The sequence below is a fragment of the Bactrocera oleae genome, chromosome 4, assembly GCF_042242935.1.
Source record: "Bactrocera oleae isolate idBacOlea1 chromosome 4, idBacOlea1, whole genome shotgun sequence".
In the NCBI taxonomy this organism is placed as follows: domain Eukaryota; kingdom Metazoa; phylum Arthropoda; class Insecta; order Diptera; family Tephritidae; genus Bactrocera; species Bactrocera oleae.
The window spans coordinates 72,808,692-72,832,183 of record NC_091538.1 but is presented as its reverse complement, the minus strand read 5'-3'; the positions used below and the strand labels follow the sequence as shown (position 1 = coordinate 72,832,183).

At 37.5% G+C, this 23,492-nt stretch overlaps 2 protein-coding genes across 12 annotated transcripts in view; both read right to left on the bottom strand.

Annotated features, from left to right (window-relative positions):
• The window catches only part of pwn (pawn), a 30,542-nt gene extending 12,660 nt beyond the window's left edge, over positions 1–17,882 (bottom strand). For 8 of the 11 annotated variants that reach the window (XM_036367558.2, XM_036367561.2, XM_014229800.3 and 5 more), the window contains exons 1-3: positions 17,789–17,882; positions 13,992–14,408; positions 9,049–9,504 (exon numbers count right to left, since the gene is read on the bottom strand). In XM_036367558.2, the coding sequence (XP_036223451.2) occupies positions 9,049–9,325 (277 nt within the window). In that variant the 5' untranslated portion in view covers positions 9,326–9,504; positions 13,992–14,408; positions 17,789–17,882. Of the gene's footprint in view, positions 1–9,048; positions 9,505–13,991; positions 14,422–17,784 lie in introns of all 11 variants that reach the window. The other 3 variants (XM_070108612.1, XM_070108613.1, XM_036367559.2) reach the window with 3 other exon arrangements.
• Positions 17,883–19,753: 1,871 nt separating this feature from the next.
• On the bottom strand, positions 19,754–23,411 carry Incenp (Inner centromere protein). The gene is made up of 8 exons (XM_070108610.1): positions 23,150–23,411; positions 22,928–23,072; positions 22,299–22,862; positions 22,073–22,236; positions 21,262–22,016; positions 21,082–21,205; positions 20,345–21,020; positions 19,754–20,276 (listed from the first exon to the last, which is right to left on the bottom strand). The coding sequence occupies exons 1-8, from the start codon at positions 23,216–23,218 to the stop codon at positions 20,083–20,085; spliced, it is 2,691 nt and encodes an 896-aa protein (XP_069964711.1). The 5' UTR covers positions 23,219–23,411; the 3' UTR covers positions 19,754–20,082.
• Between the last annotated feature and the right edge of the window lie 81 nt (positions 23,412–23,492).

The window sequence follows — 23,492 nt, the reverse complement described above, 5'->3', positions numbered from 1 at the left end:
TTTTGCTGTTGTTGCTGCACTGTGTGGGTGTTGCTTGAGGTTTCTGAGTCGCCGCCAATGTTATTGTCTTACAACGCCGTGCCACAAGGGCATTCAATCGAAATGATGTTGTGTCTATTCAATATGTTGCTTAAATACCATTGGACCCTTATATTTCGTTTTGAGTGAATTATTAAATAAGTAATTTGCATACATCAGGATATTCAGTTATAAATAAAGGCCTTTACTTAAGCTATCACAGTTGGAACATAATTAAACACAGTACACCAATTTGTATGTAAAGCTAAAAATAGTTGCAAAGTTCTGAGCGACACGTTATTAATATGGCAATGCAATAAAAACTTAATTAACTCATATATAAATAAAGGTTTTATTTTTCAGTCTCTTGTATGCCACAGTTTAATTTTTTTCGATGTATGGTGTATTTGATTGGATAAACAAAATTACAAGTTCTATGGTTACAACAAATAATTTGCGCTATTGTCTTGTCAACTCTCATTACTGCGCAGCCTTTTAGCTTTGTATCTGAAAGCAAGAACTTTTTCTGCCCCCTCGCCATTCTAATCAAGAACCAATGCAGCATAATACAAATAATAACAACAGCGAAACAAAGATGAAAAATTCCTGCTCGCCAGCAAGAAAAATATACGACATTGTCTGAGTACAGCAACAAGAAATGCATCTAAGTACACATACAAACATAAAACACACACGCATAGGCATACTTAGTTAGCCACTCGAGCTCTTTCCTGCAACCAAAGTGAAGCGAATGACCTTAATCAAGGTCTCTTCTAATATGAAATTCAACACTCCTGAGTATCTTCTTTAGCTCGCAGCTCGCGTTGCTGCCACCAATGCTGTATCGCCATTATCTTAGCTGGTGTTGCAGCAATAGCGAGCAATTTACAATCAAATTGCAGCCAGAATTGGCGTGTGATTGCGTCTCACAACGGCTGCTTGGCTGGTTGGTAGCTTGCCTGGCACTCCGGCAGGCTGACGGTGAATGGCGCGGAGTTGACTGGCTTTTACATTTTACATCCGAACAGCAGAGCCAGTTGCAACTAGCACAAGTGTTGCTGTCTTGCACGCGGTTGCACATGCTGTTGCCGCTGCTCCGACAATGGCGCTGATGGGGCACCGTTTGTCGGCTGGCGGCATGCATGGACAATTTCGTCGGTACCAATTTTATCAGCAAATAGCCGAGGCAATGCTATTTTTCAACGCCAAATATTAGTTCTTTCATTTTCTTTTTCTACCGTTTTCGTTGTAATAGCAATGCTTTTGCAATGTCGGCAGCAGGTTTGCACATTTACACGATTTTTGCCTTTATCGCGCTTATCTGCTCATTCCTTCGTTCGTTTTTAGAATAGTTGCTTTTGTAAGTTACTAGCGCTCAGCCACAGGAATTCAGCCATGCAGCACAAATTGTAAATAAATTGCTAACATGCACTTGTATATATGTATGTGATCTGTGTGCATAGTTAATTGTACACGAGAGCTGTCGAGTTCGGTGCTTGAGTCTTTTGTTTACATAATTAAGAAAGTGTAGCCCAATATGTTGCTCGTGGATTTCGATGGTGAATTTGGTGAATCATCTATTCTTTAACATTCGATATCGATCGATCAATTACATTATTTTACATTGGAGCAAACCGCACCCAGATTTTATCTACAATTCTATTCCGGATAGGGCATTATTCGAATAATAATATTCGGTTTGATCTATCCGGATAATCGTAAGTTGTCGACTATTCGATGAATCGCTCATTTTTGACTATTCGGTTAACCGTTCGTTGTCGACTAATCGAATAGTAAGCGCTCATTAAAAAAAAAACAAAGAGGTAAAAATCAAAGGCTGCTTGGATTTCAAACAATTTTCATTTATTCAAATACTCGCAGTAGAGCAACTATTCGAATAGTCGCAGAAGAACGACTAGTACTTTTCAGTTTATATTCGTAAAAACGATTACAAACCGACTATTCGAATAATCGGCTTACGGGTGATTCGAAAAATTGTAAGAGCGCTAATAGGTATATATATATACCTTTTATTTCACACATATTTCGTTACAAAACGTAGAAATTTATGAAAAAGCTCAAATCAAAGATTGCAAACAACGCGTCTAAATTTAGCTTACAATTTGAATGCAATCATTTAGCATAATACATTAATTTTTATTGCCACACTTAACATACGAGTATAGCTGTGAACATGATTGATGAAAAGAAGTTAGCATGTAAACGAAAAACTTTCCCTTTTGCGCATTTCGCAGCTCACACGATTAAAACGCACGCACTTTTAGCCGAGGCATTCGAAATGTGCTGTTATATGCGCCTGTCGAAAAAGTGGCATAGCGGAGTGAGCAACCTGTTTCCGTAACTATCACCACATATATGATAAAAACAAAACATACTTGCACACACGTATTTATGAAGGGCCATGAAATGCCTTAAATCTTGAATGAAATTCTGGTCAAGTTCGCCACCGGTTGCATTCTTTGCTTGACGCACACTCTCTCGCCTTTCTCGCGCACTTGAACGATTGCAATTTTTTGTTATTTTTGACAAAAGCTTCAAGCTGTGTTGCTGTTGGCTTATCAATATACTTATCGAACCTTTTTGCAGTTCCCTTTTCGTAATATCGCCTGTGAAATCGATGGAACAGGTTTTTAATTTTAAATTGTTTAGAAAGGAAAAAATTTCGAATATATTTGGGTTGCCTTTATGAGAACTGATAAACGTTCACTCAGAAAATGTAATGAAATCTTAATCTTCGAAACAAATTGCATTATTTTATACTTTGCAGTTAGAGTAAGTATAGTGTTTTATTATATTAATTCCAGTATATACCAAAAATGAGTCAAATCGAACCATAAATATGACTACTTGTCTACAGCGTCACCTGGCGAGTAAGTTTTTACAGATGTAACTATCTTCTTATTAACAATATTAAGTCCGAATGTGAGTGAAGTGGAAGCCTAAATGCAGAAAAGTTTTAATCACAGCAACATCTAAAAGCAGGAAATTAAATACATAAGAAATGTATGACGAAATATTAACAAGATTTTTTAATTATTAATAGTCTTCTTAGGTGTACATACCTCTTTCAACGAATACTACATTTTTATGAAGAATACCACTATGATACAGCAAATATACTTTCATACAAACCTCAAAACCTTCCTTTCTCTACTTAAGCTACTACGGCACAAATTTCCAATTTAATAACGAAGAGCACCAGAAAAACAATCAAACGATCTAATAGAGATAACATCAAAATTGATATATAATTGATATGATAAGATGACAGAGTGATCACACTAGACTACTAAATGCAGTCCTTTGTGAAGCCAGATAAGACCTCCTGTTGTTGTATATATATTTTCGACAAAACGACTTGAACCTATCACAAATCTGCTTAGGTACTTTATACCTATTTTCGCCGTTTCAACCGGATGTCTCAAAGCGTCAGATCCGAGATATTTTTGCCTTGATTTAGCGAAGGCGGGACGTGCGAAAAGAAAGTGTTGAGATCTCAGCCTCTTTCAAGCAGATCTTGAATCGGACAGTGTCCAGTTAGAAAGCCCATAACTATTAAAAGTTAAAGTTTACTGATGTTAACTCGATGTCAGAGATACTCTCTATTATCTATAATGGACAGTCCTATGGACAGAAAAAGTCATATAGTCATAAGAGATAGTCGACCAGCCGTGATTCAAGCGGTGTCCGCATTTTGGCTTCATTGATGCGACGCACCGAAGCTAATCGGCAAACGCTCCCATTTATGTAAGCACTTCCCAACCTACTTCAGAACCCATGCATATTCATACCCGCTTCATTAAATGTTGTACATATACGCATACACTTGAATACATATGCCCACATGTGCCAGTAAATTAGAGACCACATATAGCTACCTACATATTTTTAGATCACCGTCAGTCATACGTAACCCAAAACACTAAGCAAAAACGCTTACAACAAGAAAATACCGTTTAACAACAATGTCCGCTAGGCGGCCGTAGAATGCGAGCTGGCTCTAGATTATCTTGTGGCGTTTTGTTGTTTACAAATTCAAGCACTCAACTACAATTTATAAGATTCAGTACTTTGCTCTAGTCATGCTCCATGTGCGTCTTTTGGGCTATTTTTTGCGCTTTGTAAGTTGGTGCTGTGGCGTCAAGCTTTAACTGCCATCGAACGCCGGCCCGAACTTCTGCACCGGCGGCATCAAGTCAGCATGTCAGTAAGTCAGTCAAACAACTAAGCGACTAACGTTTGCTATTTAACGGCCACTGCGACCAAACAAAGACTTGGTAGTTTATGGCGCCTGTCACAAAAACTGCACAACTTTAACGGAATACTGTTACATACATACAGGTTTTTGCGACAACTGTACGATTTGCAGTTGAACAGCCATAAGCGTAGTGCACTATAGGCACATTTTTTTACATATATTTAATGTTTCATAAGTTTATTTACAAAACATTTAAGAGCGCATGGAAAATTACTATACGAAAATCGGATTATTAAATAATATCTTTGCATATTAGATCACCACTAAGAAAATACCAACTGATGTCCGAGTTATATGGGAGGTTTGTAACAGTATTAGCCTTTAAATAGATAATGAATTTTATATATAGTATCTTAGACATTATTTATTATCTCTACTAAATATTCGCTGACGTTTTACCTTTTCACAGTGGCGAATCGAACAAAACACTGTTTTACTGAATGCTATTGTTGTTAATACAATTAAAGAGAATTAGAGAACATAAGGAGGTAAAGAGAACAGAGAGAGAGAGAGAGCGGAGAACGAATAAAATGAAGACGTTTTAAATAACTAAATATTAAAGAGATCTCATTTTTCTACAAGACCCCTTAAATCATTACATCACCTTGGACAAACGCAATTTATTCTGATTCTGAGAAAAAAATATATATTATATCTATATGTGGATTAATCTAAAAAATCATTTCAGAACCATACATCAAGGTCTAAAGTTAACTAAAAAATTGTGCGCATGATTACTCTGTGAAAATTACGTCGAAGAAGATGGTAAAGCACTAGGCACACCCTGTGCCGCCTTAAAAGGAGCTCACACAGTTCTAGTTTCCTTGAATTCTTGCTTCGACAAAAGCATCAACAACAACGGAATTCTTAACATTGTCGCTGATCAGGCATATTCAATTCGATGTTGGCCAAACTATTAAATTAATAGACTTATTGGCTTAAAAAGCACGCTTTCACATGAGCGCATCAGCGCACACGAATGCACACATACACGCACACATCTTTATATGCTTGCATGTGTGTGTTTATAATGAGAAGCGCTTGTTTGAGTTGTTTTTGGGTGAATGCTTTTTCTCTCGCCTTGCTCATACGGTACATGTGTGTGTAAGTATGAATAAGTATTTTCATGCAGTCATCGCTGGTAATTGGCGGTTTAACAGGTTCCATTGGCCAGTTTGCCATTTCCCCTTGCCAAGTTGGACGTTGAGCGCGAAAAGTGGTTGGCATGTTTCACTGAGCTCATTTTAGGAATCAATGCTCCAATTGCAATTAAATGTGTAACAGTATTGAGCATTCTCCTGCTGCTTGCAGCTTGCTGCTTGACGTGATTTAAATTATAACTAACTAGAACTAATCTTAAAGAATTTTTTACATACACACCCGTGTGCTATCACATATGTACATAACAATCTATGTATTCTCGAAGAAATGCTACCTGTTTACATATGTAAGAATGCTTCTGAATTAATATTCCGAACACAACGCTGAAAATTTGACTTGGCTAGAGAATATTTTAGTCGACAAAGCGATCACCATTTAATGTGAAGAAATGGTGTGCTGGTGGATTAATTATACAAATATGGGACTATGTCTTCACAGCCGTTAAAATATGCGCATTTAGAATTAAAAGAAGAAGTCATTGAACTTGTTAGTCTTCCATTTTTGGTAATTCTTGTCGAAGCTAATCTTCTGTGAAGTTTTGTGAATCGCTTTTCACACCGCTGATTTCTTAAGACAGTGGTACTCCGCCAGCAGTTCCATGCACAATACTAAAATTTTAAAGAATAAATTTCGTTTAAAAGTGATCTAAACTCATCCTACAATCTTTCATAATTTTATTGTATTGTATTTCCCTTATCAAATTCTTTGCTATTTTAATCGACCAAGACAACATTAGTATATGCTTTTCAGGCAGCCAACTGATTCCCCTAATTAAGATAAAGTATCGTGTAAAATGTGAGTACCGACAAAATAAACTTACAAAACACTTGAATGCTGCAACTTCACCACTTTTTCGTGTCTCGTTTGCTCACTCTGCGGCTTATTGACGCCGCCTCACATACCTCACAAGCACAACACACGCCGCTACATGCACAGACAAGCATATACATATGTACAAGTATTATACATTTATTAATTTCTTGGGACTTTAGTAGGTCACAGCACAAGAAAAGATACCATATTATGCTCGACCAAAATAGTATACGAAGTAATTAAAAAAGCAAACGCCAACACTTCTTCTAGAGATTAGGTGCCGAAGAATTGGATATTTTTGCTTTTTGTTTACTCACATTTCTCAGCAGTACACAAAATGGTAAGGCATAAAGCACAGAGACGATAAGTGCTCGAATAGCTTCAATACCATCGTCAGCTGTCGTGTTTACGTCAGTAAATAGCCGTTTTAGGCAGCAACAAGTGGACAGCGCTAATACTACTGCAAGACATGATATTAGAAGCTAATAGTTGTTGGCTAGATTTTGAACGTTCATTAAAAAAATTATTTTAATCTTTTTTGGTTTTTCTCGTTTTTGGGTTGAACAAATACTTAGCGGTGTCGTTGAAGCGAGTTAAAACTGACATTATCAATTGCGTACCTTTGTGTGTGCATAAGTACAAGCTTCTTGCAAAGCATACTACGGTCAAATAACGGTTCTTATGGGTTTTTATCAACCACACTTTCGTTATTATTGTTCACGATTTTCCCCACAGCGCACATAAGTACCCAAGCACAGCGCTACTTTTGAGCAGCTTCATCTCGTACGCAGACATTTCGATTAATTTGGGTCATCTGCAATGCGAAACGGTACGTTTTAATAGTTTACCTAAGCTTCTTTAATGAACAGCTAACATTTCGCACAAAATACCTTGTAAATAGTACAAACTTAGAGATGGTATTAGTGCCTGGCGCAAGTTAGCGGAAGAGGTTCGTTGCTTAAGTCTTTTGTATGCCGTAGATATCAATCTGCGACCGACGTAACTGCGTAGTTGTGACCAGAGAATTGTGTTCTCATGGCAGTTAATATGTTTGCACTGTTAATTAGCTCCACTTTATATGGGTTTCCTACAATATACTCCTATGTATGTACTTTTTATGTAAAGCTTAATTAATTTAAATTATATTGTGGCACTCACGTCAAGTTAATGGAGTTATGCGCGCAGACGTGTGGCTCTCAACGGGTCGCTTTAAATAAATACCACTCTCTTAACGGTATATAATTTTCTATTAATACGATATTATGTAAATGTGGACGCATATGTGAATACATGAGAAGAAAATGTATAAAGAATACATAATCGAGCGAGCTATAATAGATTGTATTATATTATAATATATAATAAATTTTAACCCGACTGGTATATTTAAGCTGCGCGCGCACACCGAATAGATAAGTATTTGCTTCCCAGATTGGTATAACCCTTTGCATGTTCGTCTAAAGTTTGATGATCAGCTTTTAATTTACCACGCGAATAGTTTATCTGACGATTTTCAAGTTTCTTGAAATTTTGTGTTTCCAATGGAATAACGGCTAGGGAATAGTTGGAAATGTGGCAGAAATCTTTTGGGGAGTCTATTTCACCACTATCATACTTGTAAGTATTAGAGGGGCACAAAGCATTCACTGAAGGTCGTAAAAGACATGTTTCGATGACGATGAAGTTTACAAAGAAGTCTTTATAAAACTCAACCTCTCAAGAGTATTATATTACTATAATAATACTACAAAAATTAACTACAAATTTCAAGACCTATGAACTTATTTTGGTCTAGTAGTCTTCGCGTCTATGGCCGCATTAGGACAGAAAATAAAAATTAGATAGAACAAAACATTCTTGGTAATTGTTAACTTGATTGTTTAAGTAAACTATTACAAAATCGCTGTGAGGATGATCCATTAAAAAGCAACCAAATTAAATTATATTAGGATAAAGTCAAAGTTTAAGGTAAAAAATGGTTAGGAGAATATAAAAGTTGGATTTCACCTGTGTCCCTTCTGCTTAGTCAAAGTTTGCTCTAATCTAAAATGGCGCACCAGTCACAGTCGATCAACGTAATGCACAAAGGTAAACAGATAATTTATATGCGTATAAGCCCATTAGTATGTGAGAATTTGCCAGGCAAAGGCCTAGTCTTAAAAAGCCAGCAGCTGAATAATCTTCGTGAGTTCGTTACGCTTTTTGCATTGCCAATTGCTTTGCGAACCTTTACGAAAATAAAGTGCGTATTTTATTTTATTACTCTGTTGCATTGTTGACGCACAACAAAATTTTTCCGCTACATTAAACACTGGTTCCAGTAAGCCTCTCATATACGGGCAAGAGCTTACATTTCAGCATTGGAATGCATGTGTGTGTGTGTGTGCGAATTCTTCAACACATTGATGTCAGCTCGAACCGGTGGTGAGGTATACATGTGTATGTAATCGCACTTTCACAACAAGAATGGCAAAGCCGCCAAACAAGTGACAAGCCACGCACCTATAAACAAAAACAACTCACAAATACACACACACACAAGCCCGAATAGCTATTTTAAATGCAAATAAACACGGAGATAACCAAAACACAATGTGAACAGGTTACAAAGAATAATATTAGCTGCTTCAAATGCTGCAGGTGGCGCTCGCTACCAACTGAAAGGCGTCAAACGACAAGCGATTGAAATTTATTGCGCACAAAAGCTTATTGTGCTCCCTCACCATATGAGCCATCTATCTTACTGTTGTCATTTAAATTACGTATGCATTACTTACCGATATTACGTGTTGCTAACAGCAGCAGCTGCAGTGCCAGCACGCCCAGCCAGCGGAGCGAGTGCGCCGGGCTGAAGCTGTGCTGCATCGTGGCTGTGGAAAGCGGCCAACTTGTGGTTCTCCTCGTCGACATTGTGCCGGCCAGCGAGGAATTTGTGCCTTTGTGAGATTTTCGGCTTTTGTTGAGCGTCATAACCGTTGTGGTAGCTGTGGCTGTGGCTGTCGCTGTGGCCATCTGCAGCGTTGCACTGCTGTGTCGCTCCACTTTGCAGCTCATAACCTAAGCTAGAAAATGTCGTTGTGTGTTTTAATAGTTGATGTGCGTGTATATGCTTCACTGATCGACTAAATGTATGTGTTTTTAATTCGGTTTCCCTTTGCTTTAGTTCAAAATCTGGTGTCTGTAGATGAATGGTAGACGTTCATGTTTGCTCACAATCACTGCCAAACTCCATGCTGTAATAAAAAATGAGTTTCTTTAAACGATTTTTATTTGCGTTATATTTTATGGAAATTTTGTTTATATCCATATACCAAATGATGAAAAATGCATCTAATTAAAGGTGCGCTGACAGCCCAAAAGACTGTCTTAATTGGAAGGTACTGGTTCAATAAAGATACTGAGGCTTGAAACTCATTATTGTGGTGTAAATCTAGCGGGGAAAGTGCTAACTTTGAGCTGTAAATGTTAGAAAAAGTTTTCACTTTAAAAAATATTATTTAAATCAACAACATTTATTATATTATTATTTAAGAGGCTTTCTCTAATTTATCGAAATTTAACCTATTATTTTATGATAATATCTAAAAAAAAGAATATATTTTATTTGATTTAAAGTTCTATTCGTGTAATTTTAATTTTTTTCGTTTTCATAAATGCCATTTTACATAAATTATTTTTAGCAAAGGTAGACTTATGAGAAAAGATATCGTTCGTTGAATAATTTTTCCATTTTCTTTTGATAAATTATCAAGTTCAATGACTCACTTAGTAAAGATCTAGAATAAGTTTAGTACAATGGCAGCATTACCTAAGGTTTATTACCACGAGCACAAAGATGTCGTCAGGGCTACTTGCTAAACAATAAAAGCGTAAGTATAAAAAACGGTCATTAAGCTTCTAACGACAAATGACCGAACATTAAACAATGGCGACTGGTTACATAATGCAAATCGCTAACAGAAATAGTTTAAAAGATTACTGCAAAAAGCAAAGCAATTTACAACAGATTAAACGGGTGAGCCATTAGGTAAATGGCAGCAAAGCAAAAACTAATTCGAATTCTATTCTGGGAGACTAAGGCTGAGCTCAAGTGAAAGAATATTGACCAATACAGAGATTTAGATGTTAGTAACAAAAGCAGTGAACTTTTCTAAGCCAAAATCACCATGAATACTTTATTTCAAAAATTTATAAAAATTAACAATGTAATTGGTTTGTGTATTGGCTAATGGGCTTTTTCTTGCTTGCCATAGTCTGCAAAGAGCGATATGCAAATAGAAAATAGTTAAATTTTTTAGTGTTCAATAAATTCAACTTAATTTTTGCCACGCTCAAATTCATACATAGCCAGAGACAATTAACAGTAAAAAATATATACCGTTGATGAAGACTCGTAAAACTGGTTTTGCATTGTTAATCAGATTTATGTTTTTTTTAAGATCGCACAATAGACTCTCTACAAATGCTAATTTACCAATTCAAAGGTATACGCACACATATATATAATATATATACATATATATAATATATATAATATATATATGTGTGCGTATGCATGCATTCATATTTGCCGTGGAGTTGTTAAATAAGCCATGATAGCGAAAGATTATTTGGGGTTTATACAGCGAAAGTATCCGAAATTGATCGCTGACATATTTACCGATTGTTATGACATGATGTCAGTCTGTCATGGTTCAACAGTTAATATTTTTGTATTTCTCTTTTGACAAAAAAATATAACCAAAGCTTCTCAAAGTACAGTATGTGCTAAAAGTATATTTACACTTTTTATGTGGAGCAGTCAAGGTGCGGAGTAGCAAAGTCGTGGTGAAATGCAAGTGAAGCTAATACGATGGCGATCCATAGTCCAAGGCGATATTTAGTAGACTTGAGCTAAGAGTATCCAAAAATATTTCGACAATTCGGTTCTTCAGCAAGACAAAAATTGTACTTCAAGCTTAAAGTTTCAACAAACAACCAAGATATAGCCGAACAACCACCCCAAGGGAGCCCGAAGAATCGAAGCGTACAAGAGTGACGACCTGAGCTCTCAATACGAAGGCGCAAACATATCTTAAATGCGCATCGTAAAGCCCCAGGACCGCTTTTCAGGTTAGCTAAAGACTTCTTGACGGTAGAAAAACCAGATCCGCTTAACTGCGTTAAATCCAATGAAATGCACTAACGGTCTGGTTACAACATCGACAAGCTACCAACAACAAAATAAACTTGAAACGCATAAAAAATGAATAAGCAACAATTACCAAATAACTGTGCTCCTACACATACAAAGTGCAGCTGTGTGAATGAAAATGAAAACTGCTGCGCTTGCAACAAAATGCCCTTCACAGTGCACCATAAGGCAGACAAACGATTTTTCCAATGAACCGAATAAAAAGTTGAGAAATTGTGAAAAAATCAAGCCAAAAAAACATTCGAATGCAAAACATGAAGTCAACTGGCCAATGTCAAACCGGCGTCAAACAAAAAGTAAAATTAAGGGACAGACAGACAGCTTAACTAAAAATAAATAGCAAGAGTATGGGTTAATAGCAACCCCCGCGAAGCGCGAAATGAAAAGAGTCAGCTAAGAGTGAGCTATGTACAAAGAAATACATGTAGTAACGGTTAATGAGTAGCTGTTGCACTAACAGAAAATAAGTTCAGTCACTCTCAACTGCACATCAACAATAAGCAACGCAACAGCAGTTGGAGTCGAAACCGAAACACCGATGTCGCTCGTTCAACGAAAGTGAAAGCACTTAGAAAGGTTGGAGACGCCGCAAGTGCTGTGCTTTTTCTGCTTCTTCTTCTTCTTACTCAACTCCACCAACTCTACGTATTGGACCAACCACTGTTATTATGTTACTTTTGCTGCCCAGTCAACTACTGTGCGCAGTTACTTTTTTCTTTTCTCGATTTTAGTGCTATTTTGGAGCATTGACTTCAACAGCCAATTTGAGCGATTTCCTCGCGAAGTTGCTTTTCACGTGCAAAGAGCGTGAATATAACAAGATATTCGCAATTATTTTCCGCTTTTAATTATATTTCATTTTAACTACTAGCGATTCGAATTATAAATAGAGTAACTATGAATTTAGTAAATGAAATGCCACAACCAGTACAAAAACAACTCTTGCAGCAAAAGCGTTTGATAAAATATCTGCTACCACTTTTAGCCTCGACTTGAAGTGGCTTGTGATAGGGTCTTGAATAAAAACAAAAACAGTTTATACGATAGCAGTTCACCGTAACAACAACATTTTCATTAAATGAACATCCTTGATCTAATCAGCACCGCTTATTGAAAGAAATAATCAAAAAACAAAAACTAAATCCGCGGCAAACGCCTCCACTCCGCTCCCCACTCCCTCACCATCAGCCATCTTTCATACCAAATTTATATATCTGCATACACATCATAAATACATAGGTATATATAGGTACATACGAGTATATATGTGCATACGGATTTATATGTAAAGCATTAGTAAGTGCAAAGCCATGCTCAATATTTTGTCTCAGTTAAAACCAGTTCACAAAATTACTTTTGCTTTCGCAGAAGGGCACTCACCGGTGAAAATTTTGCAGCCTTCATCTGCGGTTTTATATTCACTACGGCTTGTATTATTTTTCAACTCGTTATTTATTTTCTTTCTCTGTTGTGTTTTTGGAAACGAGCTATACACGAGACAACTGGCTTGTGTTTGCATGTATATATGACTCACTGACACTTTCCGCTGACTTCGCACTAATAGTTAGTCGAATGCGGATTTTCAGCGTCACATTTACTACGAAAATTCGTATACACATTCGGCTAACGTTACATACACTTGAAATGGTTTTTGGTTTTGTCCCCTGTACAAATAAATTTATTTAGTTTTCGGCACATATTTACGGGTTTACCGCCGTTATGCAATTATATTGAGGTAGCTTTTGAGTCATGAGTTTGGGATTACAAAACAAAAGACTTTGGGCACGAACCTCAGATGGCATGGCCCTCAATGGACCATTAACAACGCCATGAGTAATAAATCAAAGTCGATATTAGTAAGCACTGAAGTGCAATGTCGTAATATTTAAGAGTATACCTATATATATATATATTATATATATGCCGTATATATATGATATACAATATTGTATCATATTTTTCTGCTATTTATAAGAAGAAAGAAAAGAATGGTAGCTTTAAGAGTAGAACAAAGTTTAGTATTTTCAAAGGGGACAGGGAGGTACAACATTGTCAGGTTAGTATTTTTTGTACTAAACCAAGTTTAATGAAAACCTTGTACTCTTAAATGTATAAATACCACCACCAGTGTCATATCTGGTTTATTTACACCAAAAAAATTTACAAAAGATTGCACAATACTCATTTGGTTCATGAAGTACAAGAAACTTATTGCTATTAATAACTAAATATAACTCAAATGTAACTTTAAAATTTAGGAAGTAAGATTTTCTGCTGGAGCTTCGTTAAAAACAAATTCGCTTACAGTAATAACCCAATAACTATGTGAATATATTACACATTTGCGAACATATGGACACTTGAAATTCTAAATCCGGCCTCGCTGCGATTATTCGCGCAGATTTAGATTTCACCGCTACACTTGTACGAGCACGCTGTCAGCGGTTTAGTTATCCATGCTTAAACGAACGGCTTAGCAAGACTCATCATCGAGCTTTCTATTATTTATGTAGCGTGAAAACTCACCTTCACTTCATCGGCGCGTCTCGTTACACACCAGCAGCAGCAGCAGCAGCGGCGCAGCAGCTTAATCCACGCGCAGCCGTACAAGCGCTCACACTTGCAGCGAATACCGTAGCCAAAGCGTTGCAGTGGAGCAGCGAAATTGCAGCAAGCAATGTATTAACGGCAAACGGCGTTCAAATGAATAAACAACACGCACTCATGCGCAGACATACACTCGATGATCTGTATAGCGCAGTGCCAATCAACGCACGAAACGAGCGAGTAATTCCGAAAACGCTTAGATTTCGAAAATCACAAGTAAGTTGCGCCGAATATTGTGGAACATTTGAAAATCACTTTCACACTTTTTTCTAATAAAATTTTAGTTTTTGACACGGACCGGAGTTTCTTTTACTTTTGATAGCATACGGCAGTGAACTAAACAATAAAACTATCAAAATTATTTTACTTCGCTTGCATAATGCCACAAAGACTGTATTGAATTTACTTCTCACTTTATTTGTTTAAACGCCAAGTTAAGTCGCTCTGTGTTTGTGTGTGTGTGTGTGTCATCTCTTAGATGGCGTCGCTGGTGACAAGGTGACAATGCAATTTATTATGTTGTTATTCTTGCAACATACTTATTGCAGCACGCCATGCAATTTGCCTACTTTCAGCCAACACGCACACATACATACACACACACACTCACGATGCATTGAAAGGAAGCAAAACTGGCCACGGCAGTTGCAGCGGAAAATGGCACAAGAAAATAGCACAAGTAACAGTTTCTCAGCTGCAATTTTCGGAACGCCGCTGAATGTCAAATGCAACACCAACACAACAACACACCAAAAAGCAAAAAGCAAACAGCAAACGCTCGTAACAGTATCAAGAACGTCAAGTACACAGCAGAGCTCAAATTTGACATTGGCCTGTTGGAAAAAGTAAACACTATTAACTTGTTGTTGTATTCACTGCAACTACTTTTTATTGTTCTCTTAAGAAATTCTTGTTGTTATTGTCTCACACGAACTGTCTGCTCGCTCGTTTTTATGGACTGTCATTCCTGTTTCATTTCACCTGAATGTCCGGTTATTGTCACTGTTAGCTTCTAGTGTCATACAAGTGCTTATTTTAGCCAACTTAGCAAGACTGTCGTACATTGGTGCGGCTGGAAATACCTGCTGTGCTGTACTGTATGCTTAATGACGATAAAAGAATGATTTGTCTTATATTTAAAATAATTTCTTCACCAGTTTGTCTTCCGCCGTGGAACCCTAGCCGAAAGTACTGGAAATTGCTTATCGCTCTATGAACTCTGATTGAATGAGTCATTTGAATACCCACACTCAGAACATCTTTCTGGTTCAAATTTTGTTATGTGATCTAGCAATCAAAGTTGTTCTCAAGATATGCCTCGTGACTACTATGTTCGTCTCAGAGCAGGCTGTCTATTACCAGCTAACGGCTAAGGTCTAATACCAGCGAAAACTGTTATTGATTTGTCGTGGTTTTCAGTGTTTCCCTTTGATACGAACTAAATACTAAAATAAAAATCGTAAATCTAATAAATATTTTTTTTGTGGAGTATCAATAATTTTCTACCTTAAATAGCTTTCATAAGCTCGATTAGATGAAAACATATTTGAGCGACCCTATGAAACGATATTATCCGCCGTCCTGCCGCCCCAAAAAGCAAATACCGAAAAGTGTGTACCGTTGCTCAATGTGCCAGCCGCACATCCACAAGCAGCGAATGCCAAACGTGATTGCTAAATTGCTAGTTCCGATTGCCGAAATTGCAACATTGCCAGCAGCAATAACACGTCAACCGAAGCTGATGCAGCGTCAGCAACAATGTCAATTGAGAGGCATTAAGTGTATGTCGACAACAACTAGCTTGATTATCCTTCGAGAGAAAATACGTGCATTCAAATACGGATTTTTATGTAAAAATAACAAAAAACTAAATTCTTCTAATAAAAAAAATAAAATAATAGAATTAAATAATTTCATTTAAATAATATATTTTACTAAACTCGCGATTCTTTATATTATTATTCTATCTTATTTCTAGTTTGGTTGCTTCATCATAAATTAAATACTAGTAATAAGAAAATAGCACTAACGGTAAATTGAAAAAAGAAAGAAGTAACCAAGCCAAATGGGTTTTCAAATGGGTTCAAAGACTGAATACTGAGTCCGATATGCTACAATTTTGAGTAACTGTAAAAATAATTGTTTAATGTTTCAAAACCGTTACGAAAAGGTCAACGAGGGAAACCATTCGAAGTTCGATCTGTGCTGATTTTAGATGATTCAGTTTTCGTAAATATTCGCTGCTATGACATCAGTAAAAATGAGATTCACTGATTAACGGTAATCTAATTTAATTGGCTTGACATTTAAAAGGCGCCACTATTATTATTATTATCAAATATTTTTCAAAGATTTCTGTTGACTGGAGATTGTGCTGAATATTGTGTACACACATATTATATACAATACATATGCATATGTATGTATGTATGTATATATGAAGAGCATAGTTGTTTGTGCGCTCCTTTCTGTATACCATTCCCATGCAACGAGGCAAATACACTTCTTGTCAAGCGTGCTTGGCACGTCAAATATATGTGTGTGTATGTGTGTATGTGAGTGTGTTAGCATTAATTATCGCTGTGCAACCTAATTTAGCGCTCGCACACCAAATTACTATCGCTCGCATAATATTACATTATAGTAAAGCACAAGCACGCACAAACAATTTCACGCTTTGGAAGGAATCTGACTTTGCGTGTATATAAATACGTACGTGTGTATGTATGTAAGTCACAATGTTACACTTTTATTTTTGCTTGCGCCAATTTCCACAGCGAAATTCATTATTTTCAATAGTTAGCTTTTGTTTTTGTTGTCGTTTTCGTTTTTCTACGCTAATTACCTGCCATGAGGTAAAACACACACACACATGCTCACATGCACTTTGCTTGGTTTCTTATAGATAATTCATATATCTTTCTTATTGCAACTTTAGCCACTTTTTCTACCATTTCTTTTATATTTTTTTTTGTTTTTGTTTCTTTTTTCATTTTAGACTCGCACTCGCGTCAGCATCAAGCGAAGTTTTGCGCGCACAAACACATATACATATGCATACGAATTTGCAACAACACACACACATGCGCGCAATATTCCGATTATTCCGACAAGTGAACGAATGCTGACGAAAAAGAAAGTTTTAAGCCATCTTTACAGTCATTTCTGCGTATTGCACACATTGTGTTTTTTATTTTGGTTTTATTTTTGTTTTGTTTCCAATGTAGGCAAATCTACACACATACTTATGTAAGTCACATGTGTTCGTGTTAAATGGACAATGCGTTAGTTATGCGTTGCTTTGAAATCAAATAACCAAAAAAAAAAAAACAAAAAATCAAATCCATTTACAAATGCCTATATCCGATTTCATATGGCGCGTTTGCAGTTAGTCTCCACATCTGTATGTTTGTATTTCACACAAAGCTCCAGGGTAAATATTTTGCCAAGCGACATTTTTCACCTGTCGCCGTGGCTCCTATCAACCAAAGTATTACAACGTATTCGATTATAAAGTACGTTTGTATGTGCGGATGTATATATGGTATGTTGCAAATGCGCTTGTTACTCTTGTTTTTACACAATCCGCACCCGCGACCTGCGAACGCATTTAAGCTAATTTTAGTAGCGACTTTTATGCTTGCACTTTAATTACACATTACACACCAATCGCAGCTGAGAATTTCTTCTTCTTTCACTTGGTTGCACGCACTTACCACTTGCAATGTTCGCTTGAAGACGTCTTAACACAAGCACGATCCGCCTTTAACTGATCGCGCCAGCCCAACTGTAGTCGTTTGCTTACCAACAAGTCCAAACCGCAAGAAAGTGTGGTGAATTCCATTGCTAACTGAAAATCAACGACAGACAAGCGATCAACAGCAACAACAACGATAGCAACACGTACTCATTACATTACCGTGTGTAATGCAAGGCAAGGCCAAAAATCGAATGAAGCAACGGCGGCAAGAAGCAATAGGGAAAACATACAAAACGTTCATAAGAAATATGAGCGTTCACTCATGGCTGCAAAAGCTTTGGCAAGAGCTTTCACGGCCCTCGCGTGTAGTATTTCATTATGGTCTCATTGTTTTCCGAGCAACTTGAAGCCTGCCAAGGAAGTTTGTAAAGTGATCCCCTTATTACTTCTTTCAAGTAATGAGTCACACTCGCTGAGTTCAACATTGCGTTTTTTACAAAGCTTTCAAGGATTTAGTAGATCTATTGACTTGATTTGTAGCACAGCGAAAGCAACAGCGAATTGTGAAACCAACAATCCCATAAACTTTCTAAAGTCTGGCAAATATATGTAGATAGTATACTTGTCTCATTTGGTTTAAGTTTCGAAATTTCATGTCGACATTCTTAAAGAGTGTTCTTAATTATCTCAATTATCAATCGCTCCGAGTTAAATTGTCGCTGTCGGAATTGATTTTTGAAAAGTACTTGTTGCAAGAGAGAAAATGTGCTTCCTTTGCGGATATTGTAGTACGAGAGCTTTATTCTATTTCTTTCTTAAGATCGCTTTACACTTGATGTTAATTTTATAGTATACTTTCGTGCGCACATACCTACCAAAGACTCACATTTTAGGTTAGGTTAGTTGAGGCAACGTCTTGCGTTCTGGCTCTGCACCAATGGACTTCGCATGCACTCAGCAGACGCTAGTCCTTGTCGCAGGAGGTCGGGGGATCTTCTCGCCTTGAATAAAGTTCATCTCGCCGCTATGGTAGGAGTTCTCACTGTGCACTGTCCAATGGGCACTCATGAGGTACGGCTTAGAGTACTACCCGATGCTAGTTGTCAAAGCTGTATGGAGGAGGTGGAAACATCCCGGCACTTTCTCCTCCACTGTCCGGCTTTTGCTAGGCTGAGACTGATACATCTCGGCAATCACACTTTCGGCGACCCAGAAGATTTGGTCGAAATAGATATTGGCCGTCTCAACAAGTGTGTTATAGGCACAAAGCGCTTTGTCGGCATATAAGGGTCTATTGATCCAGCTCATAGCAGTTTTGAATACCACAGCGGACCGGCGTTACAGCTGTCCAAGTGTGATCCTTCTTAGGATCGACCCTCTAACCTAACCTAACCTAGGTGAGCCCTTTCGAAAATTTCATTATGCATTGTTTTTGGCGACTTGTGTATTTCGTGTACTGGTTCGGTAGCCAGACGGCTGGCACTTTTGGCAGCTCATCAGCAATATGCAGCTGCTTTCTGGCCTCCCCGCTTCTAAGTACATTCTCTGACGCAAATATTATGTAAGATTATTGCCTTAAGTGTCACTTCGTTGTCGACGTACATACACATATTGGTCGTCTTTATGTTATTTTCTGCGTTGCTAGCTATCTCAGCAACTTTATTAACCACCTGGAAGATACTGTAATACTTTGGAAGCTTGAAGGGTTACCTAAAATCTAGCTCTGCGCAATAGGCGCCCACTCCAACAGCTCTTTTGAACCGTTGTTGTTGTTGTAGCGACAGAGTTCGGCCTAGTTGACAGTCCTTGGCCGGAATAAATCCGTTCCGGTTACGTAGACCCGACTATCGTGGGAACGGTATGTATAAATGTTGCCAGTTCCGCTGGAAGGTACATACGACCTCCTGCGCCCTCCACTCTTCTTTAATATGACTTGTAGTGAAAACGTTCAAAAAATATTCATATTTTTTTGAGAACAAAATTTAAATGAATATTTGTTTTTTTTTTCATTTTATTTGTAAAAAAGTGCAAAATGTGTTAAAGTGTACGATATGCGATAAAATGCTTACAAAATTCCTTATGTATACATGAAAAGCACTCCTCATATGTGTATGTATGCTTGGGATAGTGCATGAGAATTTACCGATAAATTACAAACAATAAAATGATTAATAATTCGAACAAGCAGCTACTTGTACTAAATACAACTAAAATTCCATTTCAAATTAATTAACAGACTAATATCTATTTTATACGTGATATACAAAGCGAAACGATTATTTATGAATACTTTCTTTTCAAAACAAACTTTTAATATTTTGGCAGCTCTGAATAACGCGGTGGGGTTGTCCATAGGACGCTTGAATTGCGTTTTAAATGATGTGAGCTAATATTGGGAAAGATCGAACGCAAATCCGGTGACATCGGTTGCACCGAAAAGAAGCTGTCAATTATTTTCGTTGGCCAGTATTGCTGCATACGAATTGCTGAGCTACGTACGTGACCTGTTAACAAAACAATGATAAAAGTATATTAAAATAAGTGAAATATTTCTTATTTATTTTTAACATACTTCGGCTCCAAGTTGGTGGTGGTGGTCGCTTATACGAAGTCTTGTCCTCTTCATCTGTTGAATCATCTTCATGCAACATTTCGAATGTGTATTTCGATTGTAGTTTCGGTGCTGGTGGCAACATTTTCGTTGCAGTAGAGCGAGCAGTCTGTTGCTGCTTCATTTGTTGCAGCAACTCACGTTCTTGTTCGGCCTTTGCTTTGGCAGCCTTCAATTTGGCGGCGTCTTCTTGTTGTCGCAGGTTTCGTTGGATCTCCTCGAGCGCTTGCTTCTTCTGTTCAGCCTCTTGCTGTTTTTTGAGTCGCTTTTCCTCGCGCTCCTTCACTAATTTCGCTGCGCGTTCAGCACGTTCCCGTTCTTTAGCTTCTCGCTGTTGTGCGGCGATGAGATGCTTCTGTTCTCGTTGCTTTTTGCGCTCCTCGGCTAAATTATGCAAACCTTTGCGAAAATCTTCGGCGCTATTTTCACGAGATAAAGTTTTTGAAGTTGTTGTACTGGCACTGGCTTTAACACCAGCAATACCTTTCGGATGAGGCATCGCTTTAGATGCACTATTTGGCACTTTCTTAACTTTTGCTAGTGAGCCTGTGAGATTTGAAGTTTGTGTTGGTGTGAGGAATCGTCCTAGTGTAGGCGCAGATGCAAGCTTTCCAAATGTTGGCGTATTTATACTTGACTGGATATATAGATAACAATATTTATAAAGTAAGATACAAATATTTTTAACTCTCATTTACCGGTGCTGCGTTTTCCTTAGTTCGTTTCGGACGACCGGAACTAGTTACCTCTGTAGTATGAGCTGCTATAGCAGCATTTTCGAAAGCTTCAACCTTTTTCTTCACCGGACTTTGCACAAGTGGACTAAAACCAATATATTTTTAGGAATTATGTCAAAATAAAAATCTGTATATACTTACTTGAATAGTTCATTTGTACGGTTGGGCATTTTGAAAATCTTAGCTGACCCTAATTTTGTGGAAGCTGGACCAGGTTTCGGCAGAGTTGCTAATTTACCCTTTGGCTTTTCTGGTTCAAATGACTCATCCTCGGTTATTAGGCTATCTTGTTGAGGATGTGTGTTGTCTTTTGCAGTCTCCATCGAATGACGGGACGAGACAGTCGAATTGTCCACCGCATTGACGGGCACATTGTATGTTGTGTCGCCCACCGAAGCGACCGCTCCGCCAGACTTTTTGTTTATTGTAACAGTCATATTGGCATTTTGACCATCAATATCAAAGGTGGCCTGTGTAGCATCCACTTGGAATGTGGTTTGTGCTGCATTTGCACAAAATGTAGCATCATTTATGATAGCCCCTGTTACTACCGTCAAATTGCCAGTCTTTTCGGTTTTTACCGTCTCATTCATTCCTGCAGCGGCAGCAACTTCTGGTGGCACTAGTGAAACCCGCGTGGGCGGTGTACTAACAGCTTCATTTGGAATTAGGTGATCTACTGCATCTTCATAAACAGATACACCAGACGCACGGGTTTGCTTACGAGTTTTACGGGTTTTTTCAGTTGCATCGATATCGCTAAATCTTTCAACTTTTATAGGTTTGGGCACAGCATCCTTTTTTTTGCGACGTCTAGTATTAGCGGTAGTATTAACTGAAATAGTGGTGGAAGCCAATGTTGAATCATCGCTACCTGGTTCAGACTTTATAGGAATCTAGGTAATGACTAATGATTAGTTAATGAAATATTGAATTTTTTTTTTAACCCTACCTTTGGCAATGGAACACCTGGTTGAGCACTAACTGAAGATTCCAGTGTCGTAGAAGGTGCAGAAGTCTCAGTGTTTACTTTGTCATTAGCAACACCAATACTACTCTTTTCACGTTTAATTTTAATACGTAGACCACGAGTCTTGCCTTCCTCTGTAGAATCGCCTATAATTTAGAAATGAATATACTTTAATGGAAAATTAATTAAAGCAAATGTTTATACATACGTTGAGAGTTTTTATCTGTGGCTTCATCGTCTGAATTTAGCTCCACCACAGATGGCGCTTTTGATGGAATAGCTATTACTGAATTTTCAGATATGACGCTAGCAGTAGATTTAGAAGCATCGCTGTTGCTCTGTATTGTGTTATCATCAACTTCGTGCATTTGTGAGGGGCGTTGTTCATGCTCCAACTTTACCTTACTAGTGTTATTTTTACTAGGACGACGCATTTTACTGTTAAGTTTTGGTTCTTTGAGGTTTTTTTCCGATTTTAACTTTGCGGCGCGTTGTGGTCTTGAAAATGACGTTTCATTATTACCAGCAACTTGTGTTAAATCACTCTGCGCAGTAATAGGCGCTGGAGGAGGTGGCATCAAATTTTCCTCTAATTGTTCTTTGTTCTGAACCTTTGCACTCCTTGGTGCAGGTGTTGGATTTACATTGAGAGTTGGTGTAACGTGATCAATGTCAATTTCCTCTGATTCTATGGTATCGGCTGTGGCAAGAAGTTTAGAATTACTTGTACGCGCTGACAAACGAGGAGAAACTTTATCAGGAACAGGCTCATCTGTTTAAAAAATTATTATAGTATAAAAATGTTACAATTTAAGAATCTAGCTTTTTGGTACTCACTGTCGCTTTCTGTCAGATCAGACAAGCGTTTGATTCGTTTCTTTTTTTGTTGAGGGGTGGCGTTAGGAAACTGGCTCAATGTAATTGGCTCGGGAATTGTAGTTTTTTGACCACTAAGCTGATCGCGCAGGTCTTTGATAAATTTCTTTGAAGAATATTACAAATAATAGTTAAAACGAAATAAGCAAATCACCAAATCTGTAAGTAATATTGCAGCTTTACCTCTTTAAGCTCCTTTAATTCATTGCAATATTCGCCACTCGTCTCAATTATTTTCAACAACCCCTCCATCTTGTGGCTTTGTCCGGCAAAGTAGTTAACTTCCAACTAAACAACTATATTTTATATAAAAGTCTTTCCTTGCCAATATTTATTCACCAAAAGCGTATATTTTAATTGTATTAAATAATTTCACAAAAGTAAACTAAAACTAAATTCACACCACAATCTGCCATAAGTGACTCCGAATACACATTTTCAAATCCGTTAACAGACGCCCGCTATGGAAAGACAGTACTGCCAACTTATTGCACTAAGCGACATCTACAGTGACAGACTTTTAACC